This window comes from Typopeltis vanoorti, chromosome 2, assembly GCF_054136105.1.
Source record: "Typopeltis vanoorti isolate ZY-2024b chromosome 2, IOZ_Tvanoo_1.0, whole genome shotgun sequence".
NCBI classification, from domain to species: domain Eukaryota; kingdom Metazoa; phylum Arthropoda; class Arachnida; order Uropygi; family Thelyphonidae; genus Typopeltis; species Typopeltis vanoorti.
In genome coordinates, this window is record NC_143550.1 from 101,058,534 (window position 1) to 101,077,796 (window position 19,263).

The following is a 19,263-nucleotide window of genomic DNA, read 5'->3' on the forward strand; positions in this document are numbered from 1 at the left end:
ATGGAACTGAGGAGATGGTTGTGAAGATCCAACAACAAGTGACCAAAATGGTGACAGGTCTGCATGATGCTCCATATGAGAATAGACTGCAGATATGTGGGAAGTGGCATAAGAGTGTGATTAGTAAGGTGCGAGGACTAGATTTTTTGCTTTGAGAGTGGTCAATGACTAGAATATATTACCAAAGGTATTGTCTGAATAATGGTTAGCAATGGATTCCTGAGATAAGTCTTCTGACTCCATTGAGAAGCCCGTAATAACAATAATAATAATAAAAGCACACATACAGATGAGTATTCTTGAGATTGTCTGTAAAGAGATGGATACGTATAAAATTGACATCCTGGGAATTACAGAGACCAGATGGAATGGAGAGGATCACTTCAAAAGACAGAATGATAAGCTACGAGGGTGGTCTGAAAAGTTCTCGGCCTAACAATAAAAAAACAAATTTATAATTTCAAAATTATTTTTATTTTTCAACATAATCTCCCTTAAGACTAATACATTTATTCCAGTGATGCTCCAGCACCATTATCCAATCCCTGTAGTGGTTCTCAGTAAGATCTACAAAATACCCCTCTACAGCTGCAATCGAAGCTATGATACTGAAGACAGTTCAGGCAAGAAGCCTTCTTGGTTATAACCCCGTTAATGATATATTAGACTTAAGGATCATCCTATCAATGTATAAATCGTGGTGTTTATGCATTATTCAGAAGGGCAAAAGTTAACATATGGTAAAATATGGCAGTCAAGAGATGGAGAAATGTATGTTTCCATGAATGAATGCCTATGTTTCTAATTTAGCTATTCACTGCATTATAAAAATGATTATAAGGATAGGAATAAGATGGAATATTACATTACAGTTGGAAGGTCTATAATATGCAAGTAATACAATCATCAGAATTCCCTGATGATTTCACAGAATTCATTGAATCAATGTGCATATTATTTTCAACTTTATCTTTGACTTCATTTTCAACTGCAGTAGAATCAGGAGAATCACTTTTGATTATTTTTTCTTTCCCAAAAAAAATATAATAAATTTGACTGTCTTTTCATGTTTCACAGGTAAAAATACTTTTACAATTATAAAAATAAAATTTGTTGAATATACAATTTTTAAATTTATTATTATTTTAAAATTTTAAACAAACAATTGTTATACATCAGTGTACTGATGAACACAGAACTAATGTCCAGTGGAACAACCCGTTGATGACAGTTTTACGAACATTTGATTGGCTACTGGTTTTACCATACGATTGGCTACCAGAAGGGAGAAGGGTAAAAGATAGGGCATGCGCCTATTTTATTGTCAAACTTGGGCGCATTCGTTATAGAGTAGTTGAAACAATAATTCCAAATAATCTATACACTGCCGAATAGACTAATTTTTGTTACGTTACCGTGTGAGTTTATCACTTAACGTATTTCAAAAAATTATGTTGGTTTTTTTTTTTGAAAAAATTAAAAAGTAAACAAGAAGAACAAGGAGCTCGCAAATTTGAAAAAAATTTAACAAAGGGCTCGAACGAGCCCCTTATAGCTCACCACTGGGTACCTCCATGGAGTCTGAGGACTCGTTGTGGGAGACCCAATCTATCAAACCTCTCCATAAACTCATTAACGGACAAAGCACTCACAACTGACTCTGGCAACTCATTCCACTCATTCACAACTGACTCTGGCAACTCATTCCACTCATTCACAACTCTCCAAGCAAAAAGCTTGTCCTCATACCCCTACTAACCACACTTTTATTCAACTTCTAGCAATGACCCCTGTTCTGGTCCCCCTAGCCAAGTGCTGAAACATTTCCCCTGCATCTATCCTATAAAATCCTTTAAGCAACTTAAATGTTTCTATCATATCCCCTCTTTTTCTACTATCAACCAACTTCTGCAATCCAGACAACCTCAATCTATCCTCATAAGGAACATTCCACAGGAAACTCAACATCTTGGTAACTCTCCTCTGAATCCTCTCCACTGCTTCCTCATCCTCAAAAAACCCAGGGGACCAGCCGAGCATAGTAATCTAGATGTGGGTATATCGAGGCCTTATAAAGAGGAATAACAACTTCCTTATCTGTACTTTAAAGTTTTCTTCAATAACCAAGTAATCTTATGGGATATCTTAGAAATCTTAGCGATATGTCCTCTAAACTTTAACTCTCTATCTAACACCACCTCTAAATCTCTAGTTTCATCTATTTCCTGAAGTATACAGTGCCATCAATGTGATACAAAGCTTGTAATCTATTTATTCCAAAATGCATAACTTTACATTTCTTCACATTAAACTGACACGCACTAACTTTGCCCATACTGACAGCCTATTTAATTGCCCTGCAAGTTCTCCACATTGCCTTAATTAACTATTACTCTACCTAATTTCACATCATCAGCAAACAACTGAATATTTTCTTTCAGGATATTTCCTATATCATTTATGTACAAATTAAATAGCAATGGTCCCAACACTGAACCTTGCAGTACACCACTAGTCACCTGTTTTTGCCTTGATTCTGCTTCTCCATATATCACTTTTTGAAATCTAACCAGCAGCCACCATCTTATCCACTTAACCAGTGTCATATCCATCTCCATTTGTTTTAATTTGCATAACAGAATTCCATGTGGTATTCTATCAAATGCCTTTGCAAAATCATCATTGTAGCCATTTCCTTTATTCAACTCAGCTGTTACTCTATTATAAAAAGTTAATAAATTACTAAGGCATGACCGACCCTTCACAAAGCCATATTGACCCTCATTATGGTATCATATTTTTATCTACCCATTCTTGAATTCTCTTTTTGACCAATTTTTCTAAGTACTTTTACCACCATGCCTGAGATACTGATTGGTCTATAATTTGCTACTGTAGTCTTAGAACCTCCTTTATGCAGGGGAATTATTTTGCCCTCTTTCCACTCCCTTGGAACTTTATCAAAGCTGAGACTTAAATTAAAGACCCTAATCAAAGGCATTGCCAGTTCCCTTTCACATTCTTGCAAAAACCCTAGCTGATAACCCATCTAATCCCACAGTTGTATTTACACTGAGATTCCGCAATATCCTAAGAACCTCCAATTCATCTACTTCTTCTGTTCCCATATCAGTGTCGTGTCTGTCACATATGTTAAAGCAGTAACTCATTTGGATGATATACCCTTGCAAAGTGGTCACTCAGTAACTTAGCTATTTTATCCACTTCTGTCTCCTTGAGACCATCATCAGTCATTAAGGTTCATCTTCCATAGTTGTTCTTCCTTTTACTTGCCACATAACAAAAGAACTCTTTGGGATTTTGTTTGGCCTGCTTGGCTAAATTCTCCTCATAATCTGATTTTGCCTTTCTTGCTGAATATAACAGAGTGAGGACCTTCAATAGTAATATGAAAGCACTGTTATTATCATTTTCAGACCTGCATGGAATCAGACTCATCATTGGAGGTCCCTCCACACACACAACACTCTCGGGCAGTGCATTCCAATTATTCACTATGCTCCATGCAAAAAAGCTTGCTTTCCAGCTCCTTTGCTCACACTCTCCTTATACAGCTTTTGGAAAACTTCTTCTTCTTCTTCTCTTCCCACCTACCACCATTCTATGAAAAAAAACTTTTCATTATTAATCTAATAAAAATCTTTACCAACTTATATGTCTGTATCGTATCCCCTCCTCCTATCCACTAGACTCTACAAATTGCATTTTCTCAACATTCTAAAAACCAGCACCTTATCCATTGCCTATGGATCTTATCCAATATCCCTTCACTTTTTTTGAAAACCAGGCAACCAACCTATGCACAGTAGTCCTTATGTGGCCTAATTAAGGCCTAATACAATGGGACCATTATCTCCTTATGCCTACAGGTCAGTGCCTCCAACATTATTGCCAGAATTCGTTGTGCTGTTCTCACAATTTCAGCAATGTGTCTTTTAAATTTTAAGTCCCTATTGACCATCACTCCTGATCTCTTATTTCCTTCACCTCTTCCAATACATCACCACCAATTTTATATTCTGCATCCGATGAAGGATTGACAAAAAGTAAGATAACACATTTTTTACTTTATAATGGTGAAAGGGAATGAGATAAAACACAGTTGACAGATAGACCTGTTAATAACATTCAAAAAAAGCATCATTGCAGTGTGGCACTATTGTCGCCTCACAGCTAATTCCAGTTGCAAGATGGTGTCTACTGTGCAAGTGTGGTCCAAAACAGTGTCCATGAAGTTATTCATTTTTTGCAAGCAAAAGGGGATTCACCAAGTGACATTCATCATGAACTGTTTGCTGTGTATGGTGAAAAGGTGATTGCAAAGAAGCAGGGTTTTGGTGCAATGAATTTAAAGTGGGCTAGTTAATTTATCCCCTTCAAATCATGGGGACCGAATGATAACACCTTTATCTCTGCAGGTCAGGGTCTCAGTATTCAGCAATCCTCTGGGTTACCTTCACCACCTTTGCAATATGCTCCCTGAATTTCAGTTTTCTATCAATCATCACCCCTCCCAGATACCTTGTCTCCCCTACTTCCTCCAGTACAGCTCCTCCAATAGAGTATGCAGCCTCACATCGATGGATCCCAAACTTCAAGACTTTACATTTTGCTGCATTAAAAAAAAACCGACCCCCATTCATTTGCCCATCTGTCTAGTTTATTCAAATCCTTTTGCAGGGCTGCCACATCTGCACTATTACTGATAACCCCCTTCCCAGCTTCACATCATCCACAAACAACTGAATATCCCCTTGCAATCCATTGACAATGTCATTGATATAAAGGTTGAACAATACAGGTCCTAGTACTGAGCCCTGTGGAACCCACTTGCAACCTTCTGCTTCCTTGATATTGCCCCACCATACACAACTCTCTGATACCTATCACACAGTCAATCATGAATCCAGTTGACTAACATTTAAACCCATGTGCTGCAACTTAAATATCAGCTTATCATGGGGCACCCTGTTAAATGCTTTGAAAAATAAAAAAAAAAATGGCAGTATATGCCTTTCCCTCATCAACTGCTCTTGTCACTTTATTATAAAAGGCAATGATATTACTAAAGCATGAGCACCCCTTAACAAATCCATGTGAAACTCACAGATAACATCACCCTCATCTGTCCAATGCTGTATATATATATAGTCCCTCACTAATTTCTCCAAGACCTTAATAACTACTGATGATACACAAACTGGCCTATCTTACCTAGTTAGGCACTTCACCCTTGTGCAATGGCACTATCTTACCTTCCTTCCATTCCTTAGGTACACTTCCTGCAGCCAGACTTTTATTAAAGAGCCAGGTCAGTGGAGCTGTTAGTTCTTTAGCACATTCTCTCAAAACTTGTGACATCCAGAGTGCCCAGCATTTGGAACACATTCTCCTCTTGCACCATCGAATATGCACCCTCACATCGATGGATCCCAAACTTCAAGACTTTACATTTTGCTGCATTAAACCAACAGTTGTCAGTTTTCTTCTTGAAAGAAGAACTGATGAAAAAAGAAACTCACACAACAGATGTCAGTTTTCTTCTTGAAAGGAGAACCGGTGAAAAAAGAAACTTAAAGAGGATACTCAGTTCATATCAAGTTTCCTTTTGGTAATGTTTCTGTTCTCCAGATGCAAATGCCTACTCATATCTAATATCAGAATGTTGACCTTCATACTAGTTAAGAAATAGTTGTTGGAAGTTTTTCCACTTGGTTCTACTATAAATTAAAGATAGCAAGAAATTATATACTTGGTTTAATCCTTTATCCAAGTGTAAGCAATCTGAAATATAATCAGGATAGGGCAACTTGTATATAGAAGCTAATGACTTCACATCACTTGCCTTTGTATCCCATAATGCAAATCACATATCCTTATGGGTATGTATAATGCTATGCATTATGGGAAGGGTGAAGTCATTAGCTTCTATATACGAGTTGCCCTGATCTTATTATTATTATTATTTTTTTATTATTATTATTATTATCCCAAGACCTCATGGAATCAAAGACTCATCTATTTCAGGCACAAACTTTGTTTGCTTATACTTGGATAAAGGATTAAACCAAGTATATAATTTCTGATTTATAGTTAAGAAATAATTTATAGTTAAGAAATAATTTTAACTAGTACAAAGGTTTCCATTTCACTCACAATAACTAATAAGTCAAAGGGAAAAAAATTGCACACATATCACAAGTGCTTCAAAACTAAAATTCTAGTTTTATCTCTAACTTGAAATTCTAGCTCAGCCTACATGCATACTACTGCCTCACAATCCTTCGTTGTACCGAATAGTCATTTCAACAACTGTAGCATACCTAGCAAATGTTATTCTCTCAACTCTTTGTCTGCATCTTGATTTGATTGGCTATTTATGCTAACTTTAATTTCATGTATCTTATTACATCAGCCTCAGTACAGCCCCAAGAACTTACATGACAATCCTAGGATATAATTACTGATCACTATCATACCCCCACTCAAAACCACTCACATCATCATCATAACTTATTATTTTGTACAGTGCAGTGTGTGTAAGATATATTCATCATGAAAGTTAAATGATTTAAGGAATGAGAATGAAATTGGTGAAGAAGTGTATTAAGTGTTTCAAGAGTGAATGGCAAGTTAGGTGAAGAGAATAAAGCAAATGTTACTCGAGTAGACAGTATCAACAGCAGAATGGGAAATGTTAATATCAGAATTAATGTTGAACATGAGGGAAAGGAAATACAGAACAAAATTAGCCTAAATAAGGAAATAACGCACTTGCATATTATCCTTCACAGGACAAAGTGCAAAATCAAAAGGTTGTCTGAGGGTTCTCAATCATCTACTACCTGGGTCTGCTGCCATGATAAGTATTGTGTTGATCGTCAGGATGTCTCACTAGGAAAGAGCAGCCATGTTAAGGGTCCTGAAGGGCACAGAATAATCGACCCTACCAAATTTCTTCTTTGTCTGAGTCATCAATTATTCCTTCTAGCCAGGAAGGAAAGAAAGACAAAAAGGAACACTTTTGTATGAACAAAAGATTCATGTAAAAGGCAGTACTGTACGGGAATTGTAAGTACTTATATATGTGATAATTTCGAGCAAGAATGTACATGCAGTGTGTCTGCTTATGGGTACAGTATGATTTGTAAGTTAACAAATGAAATAAGTTCACTCAAGGTGTGTCTTAATCTCAATGTGTGTAATTAATTATTGTAAGAGTAAGAAGAGTACTGAACTGGATAATGTAATTTAATATTGAATTAAGCTTCCTAAGGTATGCCTTATTTCCAGTTTGTGTATGTATGACTAGCAGTATATTCTAGATTCTGATTTAATTTTAAGGGAAGAAACATAGAACTAAGTCTGAATCAGGAAAAATTGAAACTGACAAAGACTTGTAATGCAATGTATATGTATATATATATATATATATATATATATATATATATGTATGCTAATGTGGATCAGACTGTGTAAATATTCCTTTTTTATTTAATTGAATGGTTTATGAATATTGAACTGATTCTATCAATGCACTATTCAGCACTAGAGAATGCTGAACTGAATGCTATACTGAAAATTTTGGCCCTGCATAAGATAAAGAGTTTAAGTGATCAATAATCAAGCTATGACTAATTAAAGGTAAACATTAATATAAGCAGGGAATGCTAATAATATCTGCTTTCTCCTTATTGGAAGTTTTTTCCCACTTGGTTAGACTATGATAAATTTAGTTTAATCCTTTATACAAGTGTAAGCAAAAAAAAGTGTGCGCCTTAAGTATCTTCAGGATTGAGGCAACTCATGGCAAAAGTAGTGTAACTTCTCATCACTTGCCTTAGTATCCCATAATGCAAAGCACATCTCCTTGGGAACATGTATAATGCTATGCATTAATGGAAGGATCACTACCCAGACTGGTTTTGACCTTTATTGAGGTCTCGTCAGTGGGAGCCAGACCCAGAGATGGTGATACTAAGGTGGAAGTAATGGAGAAGTCATATTTACCTACACGAGTTGTCAAAAGGTGTCTCACCTTATTATTAAATTACTCTGGATTTAGAGAAAGATGGAAGTTTTTTCCCACTTGGTTAGACTATAATAAATTTAGTTTAATCCTTTATCCAAGTGTAAGCAAACAAAGTTTGTGCCTGAAGTATCTTCAGGACTGAGGCAATTCGTGGTAAAGGTGGACCCAGCTCTCATCACTACTTGTCTTAGTATCTCCCAAAGCACATCTCCTTGTAGACATGTATAATGCTATGGATTAGGGAAGGGCCACTACCCAGACTAGTTTCGACCTTTATTGAGGTCTCTTCAGTGGGAGCCAAACCCAGAGGTGGTGATACTAAGGTGGAAGTAATGGAGAAGTCATATTTACCTATATAAATTGCCAAAAGGTGTCTCACCTTATTATTAAATTACTGTTTAATTGTATTACTGTATTATTGTATTCCTAAATTACTGTATTATTGCTTGCTTACACTTGGATAAAGGACTAAACTAAATTTATTATAGTCTAACCAAGTGGGAAAAAACTTCCATCTTTCTCTAAATCCAGAGTAATTTAATAATAAGGTGAGACACCTTTTGACAACTCGTGTAGGTAAATATGACTTCTCCATTACTTCCACCTTAGTATCACCATCTCTGGGTCTGGCTCCCACTGACGAGACCTTAATGAAGGTCAAAACCAGTCTGGGTAGTGATCCTTCCATTAATGCATAGCATTATACATGTTCCCAAGGAGATGTGCTTTGCATTATGGGATACTAAGGCAAGTGATGAGAAGTTACACCACCTTTGCCATGAGTTGCCTCAGTCCTGAAAATACTTCAGTTGCAAACTTTGTTTGCTTACACTTGGATAAAGGATTAAACTAAATTTATTATATGCTTTGAACTTAGTTTAAAATCTTATAATCTCGCACTCAATATATTAGTCTAACTGGCATGGTCGTAAAATAAATAAATTTGTTAGACTACAGAGTGTGAGAACATAACATCTAATAGAAATAAATAAATAATGGCAGTCGATAGTTAAGGCAGTTGACCATTCATGACAATTCATGAAATTTGAAAGAAAGAACAAAAAAAAGACAAAAAACAGGGTTGCAAAAAAGAGAAAATATGAAAAGATTTTAAACAATCCTACATAGGACAAAGTGCAAAATCGAAAAGTTGTAGAAGCAGCAAGAAAACAGCATGGCTGAGAAGAGAAAGAAGCAGGTAGTCTGAGGTAAGAAATGAGACCATGTGAACAAATGAGAAAAACAAGTTAAGGAGAAAATTATGTATGGAGACTCTATGATCAGAGGAGTACTTAATGAAAGTACAACAAAATCATGTTTCCCTGGTGCAAAAATTAATGATATTAGTCAGTGTTTAAAGATATTGATATTCAATGTTTAAAAATTAATGATATTAACAAGTGAAATAAAATTAATAATTTTATTTGATAATTTTATTCTTTGTTTATCTTGTTTATTTATTGCCCAAATTTTGTTGCCATATAATAATGCAGGCACTGCTAAAGTATTGTATAGTTTCAAGCATGTTTCTTTTTGTACAATATTTGGATTGAGTGCTCTATTTATCAGGCATGTAATCTGTAAAAAATGTTAAGTTTTTAATTTTTTCTTTTTCTCCTTCATATGATATTTCACATTCAAGATAACTGAATGCTGAACTGGATAAGGGTAATGGGTTTACAGTGATACTGCTGGACCATGCCAAGGCCTTTGACAGGATACCACATGAAACTCTAATCAGTAAACTGGAGTAGATGGGGATGGATATAGGGTTGGTGAGATGGACAGGAGGGTGGTTGATGGAGAGATACCAGAGAGGTTTATTCAGGAGTATAGTCCAAAAGACGGCTTGTGACTAGTGGTGTGCTGCAGGGTTCTGTTCTTGGACCACTACTTTTCAATTTGTTCATTAACGTATAGGAAAGGATCTGAGAGGAGGTGTTCACTTGTTTGCTGATTATGCAAAGTTGGGTAGAGCAATTGTGAGTGCACAGGATGTCAAAATTTTACAGGATGATTTGGATAGTTTGGAGGACTGGGCTAGGAAAAATGGATGTCAATTTAATGTGGTAAAGCGTAAGGTTATGAACTTTGGGGTGAAAAGAAGAGCAGCAGTATATCGCATTGGTGGAACTGTACTCCAGGAGATTGATGAGGCCAGGGATTTGGGAGTGTTGGTGGATAGGGAATTGAAGTTTAGGGGGCACATTGCAAAAGTGACTAAATCAACTGATCTGAAAGTGACTAAATTGCAAAAGTGACTAAATCACTTGGCTTCTGAAAAATACTTTAACATGCAGAGACAAACAAGTTGTTGTTGTTCCTCTGTATCGAGCCTTGATAAGACCCCATCTGGACTACTGTGCCCAGTTATGGGCACCAGGGTTTCTTCGTGATGGGGAGGAAGTGGAGAGGATCCAGAAACGAGTGACCAAGATGGTGGCAGGTCTGTGGAATGAACCTTATGAGAACAGATTGAAGATTTGTGGGTTGCAAAAATTGGTTGTTAGCGGAAAAGGGGTGATATGATTGAGACATTCAAATTACTGAAGGGTTTCTATAAGATTAATCCAGAAGATATTTTTGAGAATAGGACTGGTGGTGGGAGGACTAGGGGCCATAGATGGAAGCTGGGCAAGAATGTGGTTAACAAGGGTGTTAGAGCTAGGTTTTTTACTTGGAGAGGTGGTAAATGAGTGGAATAAGCTGCCAGATTCTGTTGTGGGTGCTATGACCATGAATGAGTTCAAGGCGAGGTATGATAGATACTGTGTGAATGTCGAATAGTTGTTCCTGACATGATGTTATGGCCTCCCTCGATGAGTCTGTCGACTCCTTGGAGTTGCCCGAAATAATAATAATAATAATAATAATAATGCATTTATCTGTTCTATTATTTTATTATTAATGACTATTTTACTTCTAACTGGATTCCACAAAATGTTACTGTTTTAGTTTTACCTACGGATATTTTCATTCCAAATTGTTCTATTATAATGTTTAAATTATATATTGCCTTTTGTAAATTATCTTCCTTATCTGATATTATTATCTGATCATATGCAAATAATAGCATATTTATTTTGTTATTCTGGGAAATTTCTATACCTGGATTATTCGGCAAGGTGTGATCTATACAGTAAGGAAGGCCAAAGCTAATTATGGAAGAAAGAAGGCCAAAATAAATCATAAACAGTTATTTCCCCATGTGGCAAGTAAAAGGAGGAATGATTATGGAAGGGTAACTTTAAAAAAGTTCTGATTATTATTATTTTGAACATCTAACTACAATGGAGTCAGAGACTCGTTGTGGGAGATACACACTATCACACAGAAAGCTCATCCAACCATGCCTTAAACTGATTCAATGCGTCTACATTCACAACACACTCAGGCAATGCATTCCACTCATTAACCACTCTCCATGTAATGAACCTGGACCTCACTCCTCTGCTCACACCCTCCTTATACAGTTTCCAGGATGACCTCTTATTCTATCCCCCAATTCTATGAAAATTCTCTTCTATGTCAACCTGATAACAACCACTGACTAACTTATGTGTCTCAATAATATCATCCTCCTCCTCCTATTCACGAAGCTTTGCAATTCACATTCTCTCGATCTGCCCTTTATTTCTTGATGTCAAGAACCCATATTAGGGTTCTTGACATCATTGTCATTATCTGATGTAATGTCTTCACAACTTGTGCAACATGGCCCCTGAATTTCAGGTCACTGTCCACCACCACTCCCAGATCTCTCAACTCCTCTACCTCCTTTAAAGTTTCCCTACCAAGTTTATACTTTGCATCCCATCGTTGCTTACAAAATTTCAAAACCTTACACTTTGCAGCACTGAACTGACATTTCTACTTACCTATCCATTCATGCAATCTATTCAAGTCCTACTGTAACCATATCATCTGCTTGACTCTGCACTTCTCTCCCCAATTCTGCATCATCTACAACAGCAGCATATATCCAGCTAAGCTCATCCCAATACCATTAATATACAAATTGAACAACAATGATCCCAAAACTGACCCCCTGTGGTGACCACTAGTGACCTTCCTCTTTCAGGATAATACACCAGCATATATAACTTTCTGATACCCATCTGACAGCCAGTCACTGATCGAACTCAGAAATCTGTTGTCCAATCCCCTCCATTTCAATTTATTTAACAGCTTGTCATGTGGCAGCCTTTTACTTAAATTTTGCAAAGCTTTTGCAAAATCAAAGTATACCACTGAATAAGCATCTCACTTGTCCAAAACATTTGTCACCTTGTTATAAATACATAAGTGAGTTATTAAAACATAATCTATCTTTAACAAACTCAGCCTGATAATAACAGAGAATACTCCTGTTATCAACCCATTTCTGTATTATACTTCTCAACAATCTCTCTATAGTATCTTCACCCCAACTCAGTTAGGCAGATTGGCCTATAATTTGTAATCCACAATCTTATCACCACCTTTATGCAGTGGAACAATTTTACCTCCTTTCCACTCCCTTGGAACCTTGTACTGCTGTAAAACTTATTCAATAGGCATGCCAATGATACTGCCAATTCCCTGGAACATTCACTTAAGATGAATGGTGATATGTCATCAAATCCTATCACTTCATTGACATGAAGGCTATTTATTTCCTCAGATATCTGCTGCTCACTCATAATTAAGCCATCCTCTCCTATTTTCTCTACCCTTAAGTTTCTCATGATTTCACTCTTATAAGGATGAAACATCCAATAAATTGATTACTGAATACCTCAACAAAGTCTTCTACAGCAGTTACTATTCTATCATTTTCATCCATTAACATCATCTTATCATAACCATTCTTCCTTCTACTTGCCACATATCTAAAAAACTGACTAGGGTTTTTCTTTCTCTGATTTGCCAATTTTAAAGATACTTCCATGTATAGAGGTGAATGGAATGAAATACTTGGTTGAATGTTGTTATATACCAGGAAATGTGGATGGTAGTGACTATGAAATGTATAATCAAATTAGCCAAGCAAATAAGAAAAGAGTGATCATTATGGGTGATTTTAATCATGGCAGTATAGACTGGAATGATGAGATAGCAACTGGAAGTAAAGAAAATGAGTTTCTTGAGTTTTTGAGGGATAACTACCTCAGACAGTATGTAACAGAGGGCACACGAGGATTGAGGGTCTTGGATTTGGACATCTCATCAGAGGATGTAATTATAAATGAAGTGTCAAATCACCCACCAATTGGTGAGAGTGACCATGAGGTGATTACCTGGGTGGTAATCACTGGGTGGTTGCCAGTAGTGTGAGAACCTCTTTAAGAAAAGGGTATATGTGGAACTACAAGGGAGGGGGGGATTATGAAGAGCTTAGAAGACAGCTAGCAGGTGTAGCATGGAATGAGGAGTTAACTGGAAAAGAGATCAATGCAGCTTGGGGGATTTTCAAAAACTATCTTGTACATGCAATGTCTAAATGTATTCCAAGAGAGAAGTCTAAATGTATTCCATGTGAGAAGGTTAAATAAGGTAGGTGTGAAATGGATGAATAAAGAGATTAAGCATGCGATACAGAGAAAAAGGGCATTATGGAGGCAGCATAAGAGAAATGGAAATAACCAATTCCATGCAGACTACAAAGACCAGGCAAAGCAGGTGAATGACTTGGTTGGTGAAGGCAGCTAAAGAGAAGTATGAACAGCAGTTAGCTAATGAAGCTAAAAAGAATCCTAAGGAGTTCTTTCGATATGTAGCCAGCAAAAGAAAGAATGATTATGGAAGGATGACACTGATTGGAGCAAATGGTGTAAAGCCAGCTGTTGCAGAAGGTGTGGTGGAGATACTGAATGAGCAGTTCATAAAGGTCTTTCAATCTTGTGAATGTGACTTCATGGAGAGATTGAGAGCATTTGATGATAGGGAAGAGAGAGACTGACTGTAAGTGAGCAAGAGGTGTATGGGGGAGTTGAGCAAACTAGATGTAAATAAGGCTGTGTGACTTGATAATATATCAAGTCAGAATGGAGTGGATGGGGTTGGATATTAGATTGGTGCAATGGATTGGAGACTGGCTATCTGAAAGGTATCAACAATTTGTGTATGTGGGAGCGATATCCAGGAAAAGGAAAATTACTAATGGTGTGCCTCAGGGGTCTGTTTTAGGGCCATTGCTGCTTAACTTGTATATTAATGATATTGGTGAAGATTTGGATGGAGATATTCAACTGTTTGCAGATAATGCAAAGTTGGGACGAACCATGAAGAGAAGAGAGGATGTTATGGCCTTACAAGATGACTTGAATAAATTGAGTGATTGGGCACGGGAATGGGGATGTGAGTTCAATGTTTCAAAATGTAACGTTTTAAAATTTGGAAAACAAAAATGGGATGCAGAATTTATGCTTAGTGAGGATATATTATCGGAGGTGGAGGAAATAAGAGATCTTGGGGTGATAGTGGATAATGATCTGAAATTTAGGGGACACATAGCCAAAATTATGAATGGGGATATGAGTAGTAGGGAGATTCTTGTTCCATCATATAGGGCTTTGATTAGGCCACACATGGACTATTGTACCCAGATTTGGTCCACTAAGGCAGTTTCTGATCTCCAGAATGTCAAATATGAGGAAAGATTGAGAAGATGCAACTTGCAGAGTCTGGTGAACAGGAGGAGGAGGAGGGGAGATATGATATAGACCTACAAGTTATTAAGGGGTTGTTATAGGATCAATGCTGGAGAGATTCAACAGAAAATAGTGGGAGATCAGGAGAGAACCAGAGGTCATCCCTGGAAGCTGTATAAGGAGGGTGTGAGTAGGGGAGTGAGAAGCAGGTTTTTTTCATGCAGAGTTGTGAATGATTGGAATGCCTTGCCTGAGAGTGTGGTGTCTGCAGAAAATTTGAGCATGTTTAAAGCACGGTATGATGAGCTGTGTATTTGGTAAAAGGACCTCCTAGATGAGTCCTTGACTCCATGGGGTTTTGGGTAATAATAATAATAATATGCTTTCCTCACAGAAGTCTGTATATGAGTAGCCACAACTAAGGTGATCACTTCATGATCACTCTCACCAACTGTAGGAAAGTGAAAAGCCCCACTCACAATTACATCCTCTGATGAAATGATCAGATCTAAAACTCTCAATCCTCGCATGCCCTCCTTTACATGCTGCCTGAGATAGTTGTCTCTCAAGAACTCAAAAAATTCATTTTCCTTATTCCCAAATGCTATCTCTTCATTCCAATCTATACTGTCATAATTAAAATTGCTTATAACAACTACCCTTCCTTTGTTCACTAACCCAAGTTGTTTATACATTTCTTCATCACTACCTTCCACATTCCCTGGCCTATAGCAATATCCAACTAAATATGTCTTCTCGTCAACTTCCATCTCGCACCACACTAGCTCATAACCATTGCCACTATTATTAAATAAACTATTAAATAAACTCAATCAGGGAAATAATTTCATCTACCTTATTTCTGATACTTCTGGCATTTGTAAATAAATACTGATGGTTGAGAAATAACAGAAACAAACCAAATAGTTGAGTTATTGAGTGACCATGTTGCAAGGGCATACTATGTAGGTAGTGAGATTGCAATGCCAGATGTCACATTGACTGATGGAAGAATATAAGTTGAAGAATTGGAGGTGCTTAGGATAGTGCAGAAAACTTAATGCAAACATGGCCATAGAATTAGATGGCATATCAGCCTGTGTATTATGTGAAAGGGAATTATCAGCTGATCTGACTAAACTGTTTAATTAAGACTTAGTACTGAGAAGATGCCAATAGAGCACAAGGAAGGAAAACTAGTCATACTGCATAAAGGAGACTCTTAGACAGAAGTAGCAAATTATAGGCCAATCAACATCTCGGGAGAGGCTGATAAGGTATTGGAGTAATTGGTAATAGAGAAAATCATATCTCAGTGGATAGGAATGAGAGGTGACATGGTTTTGTGAAGAGTGGATTTTTGCCTTAGTAATTTGCTTACTTTTTTATAATAAAATGACAATGGAGTTCAATAAAGGAAATGGCTATTTAGTGATCCTGCTGGACTTCAAAGCATTTGACAGGATATCACATAGAATTCTGTTGCATAAATTGGAGCAATTTGACATGGATATGAATCTGGTGATTTGGATTAGAGGGTGGCTGATGGACAGATATCAAAGAGTGGTTTATGGAGGAGCTGAGTCCAGGAGAAGGCAAGTGACTAGTGTACAACATGGCTCAGTACTTGGTTCTCTGTTGCTTAATTTGTACATTAGTGATATAGGAAATGATATGATGGGAAATATTCGATTGTTTGCTGATGATGCAAAACTGGGAAGAAAGATAGTAAATAAAGGTATGTGGAGATCCTGCAAGATGACTTAAATAAACGCAGTACAGACAAAGGTAAATGGCTGCCAATTTAATGAAGAGATCACAAGCTCTGTGCTATACTGATGGAAATGAACTGGAGGAAACTGATGAAGCCAGGAACTTGGGGATGATCGTACAGGAAGTTGAAATTTAGAGGGCATATTTTTGCAAATGTAGTCAAAACAGCACATCAGAGTATATGGTTGTTGAAGAACACACTAACAAGCAGGGATAGAGATGTTATTGTTTCCTTTATAAAGCTTAAATAAAGCCATATCTGGACTACTGCACACAGATCTGGTCACTTGGACCATGAGTATCCAGAGGCAAGTGAAAAAGATTATGACAGGTCTATGGAATGCTCCCTATATTTGAAGGCCTATGGGCTTCAAAAAACTAGTTGACAAGTGAAAAAGAAGAGACATGATAAAAGCATATAAATTATTAAAAGAGTTTTATAGGATTGATAGTGAAGACTTTTTTTTCAGTACGTGGCAGGAAGGGAAGAGAATGAGGGGGTCACCCATAAAAACTGTGTAAGAGTATGCTTAGCAAGGACCTTGAGACCAGATATTTTTTCTTACAGGGTGGTAAATGAGTGGTATGAATTGCCAGAGGTGGTTGTGAGGGCTTCATCAGTGAATGCGTTTAAAGAGAGGTATGAGAGGTAGTGCCATGGTCTCTGTGCAAGATTTTATTTTTGCCACCCCTCCTTTTTTTTTAGAAAAAAAAATAAAATAAAATAAATACAACAGAAATAGATCAGTTAATTTTTAACTTCAACCAAAAATGTTACGGAATCGGTCCCCACAACAGCAAAATCTAAAATTTGAAAATGAAAATATAAAACTGATTATTTTTTTCAGACCACCCCCCCTGTCCCGGGACCTGTGCCTGTGTACTCATTGCACCTGCCTAGTTACGGCACTGATGATAGGTATTGCGTGAATAATGGCAAGTGTATGAATAATGGGTCTCCCACAGTGAGTCTTCTGACATAATGGAGATACCCATATTATAATAATAATAATAATAATCCATTTTTATTTTCTAACCTATCTTCTGATAATACAGATGCCCATACACATAGAATAGTTTTTGATGAATTTCCACAGGATTTTCTTCTCAGACTAGGAATTCAATGATGATCTGTTACTGCATACAGACATCAGTAAGAGTAGCCATCATTAAAATACCTGCAACAAAAAAATAAATAAATAAAATAAAATAAAATAAAATAAATTAATAATAATATTTGGTTATTAAAAAAAAAAAGTCCAAAAAGTTTATCCTAAAACACTGAGGGGGGGGAAAAAGATACCTGTATTTAAGATTTAAAAAAAAAAGCATTACTTTTTCAAACTAACCTTTTATTATAGTATTATTACAGCTTAAAAATAAAAACTGAAAAAAAAAAAATTGCTACATGCAGCCAAGAAAACTTTTAGTATTACAATGTTTAATAAATTTATTATTTAATAATTTAAAAAAATAATAATAATAATAATATACCTAAACATTTTTGCATAAAATTTAGTCTAAATGTGTTAATTTATTCATAAATTAACACTATATATATTTTAGTAACTAACTCTTAAATTAAATTTTGTGTAATAAATTGTCAATAACAAATTAACAATTCCAAAATTTTTTTATACCTGATACACTCTCTACTCCACAGCCAGCCCTAACAACAGCCAACATCAACCTTATAAAATCCTATTATTCACATCATTTCTCTTGGATTTTACTTTGTATGAGACCAATTTCCTCTCTGCTTTCTCTTTCCTCATGACATGAAATTTTCCTATTCTTATACCGCTCGGATGTTATTACATGACAACTTTTCCAAAGTATTTTTTTAATTTCACTATTCATGCATACATTATTTATCCTCTTAACCCTTGGTATACAATTGCAAAATGCTTGTTTCAAATGCATCTTAACAGGTCCCTACACACTGTTAATCTCTTTTCCTCGTTGTTCAATTCTACCATTACTACAGCACTTGCCATTTGGTTTCACATGGATTTTTTTTTTTAATGAAATTCTCATCTACCTCATCACCAACAAAGTTAGAATTTCATGAGTTTTCTTATCGACCAGTAGCAAAATCAATATCTCCACAATTTCAATTTTTATATGCAAAAACTTGAATATTTTTTTTCCATTTTATAATTTAAGAAATACTTACTGTAACAGTTAATTCTTCAATTAATGTATGTCAGAAAATTATTGGATATATTCAAGAAATTCAAGAAATTATAGGGATATATTCTGAAAATATGTTAACTACTCCTCACCAAAAATTTCTCCCTGGCTAGCATATTCTGATACTAGATACAGCATGTTCTTTGTTTCCATTACCTAGATAAGAAAAAATGAGAAATAACTTAAAATGACTCAGAATATAAATGACAAAAAATGACTTAAAATCTGCTAGAGAACAACTAGCAAAAGGCTGTTGAAAGTTTACAGTTGAAAAGATAAGTTTTCTTTTTGTAGTAAATTAATGATCTGGATTGCATTTTAGGTGTAATTTTGTATATTTTTCATAGTTGAGCATAAATGAGTGTATGGGGAGCTTTCTGTATTTGAAGCAGATGGTTTTCTTATTATTATTTGAAGCTTGCACAGAACAATGATGAAATGGCAGCACAAACAAAAGATCTATATATTGTGAAGCACAAAAATCAAACACCGTGTAATTAAAGGCATGGACATTTCAAGAATGATTTGTTGTTATGAGCGCAACATGTATGCATGAAGGAATGTGTTTGTGGAGAGACTGAATGGATGAGTGCAAATGATGAATTAGATATG

The 19,263-nt window shown here is 36.0% G+C and overlaps 1 protein-coding gene across 1 annotated transcript in view; it reads right to left on the reverse strand.

Annotated features, from left to right (window-relative positions):
* LOC150109293 (serine/threonine-protein kinase SIK2-like) overlaps positions 1-19,263 on the reverse strand; it is a 279,608-nt gene that overhangs the window by 196,371 nt on the left and 63,974 nt on the right. Inside the window, exon 3 of the mRNA XM_090407035.1 lies at positions 18,744-18,807. Within this exon, the coding sequence (XP_090263161.1) occupies positions 18,744-18,807 (64 nt within the window). The remainder of the gene's footprint in view (positions 1-18,743; positions 18,808-19,263) is intronic.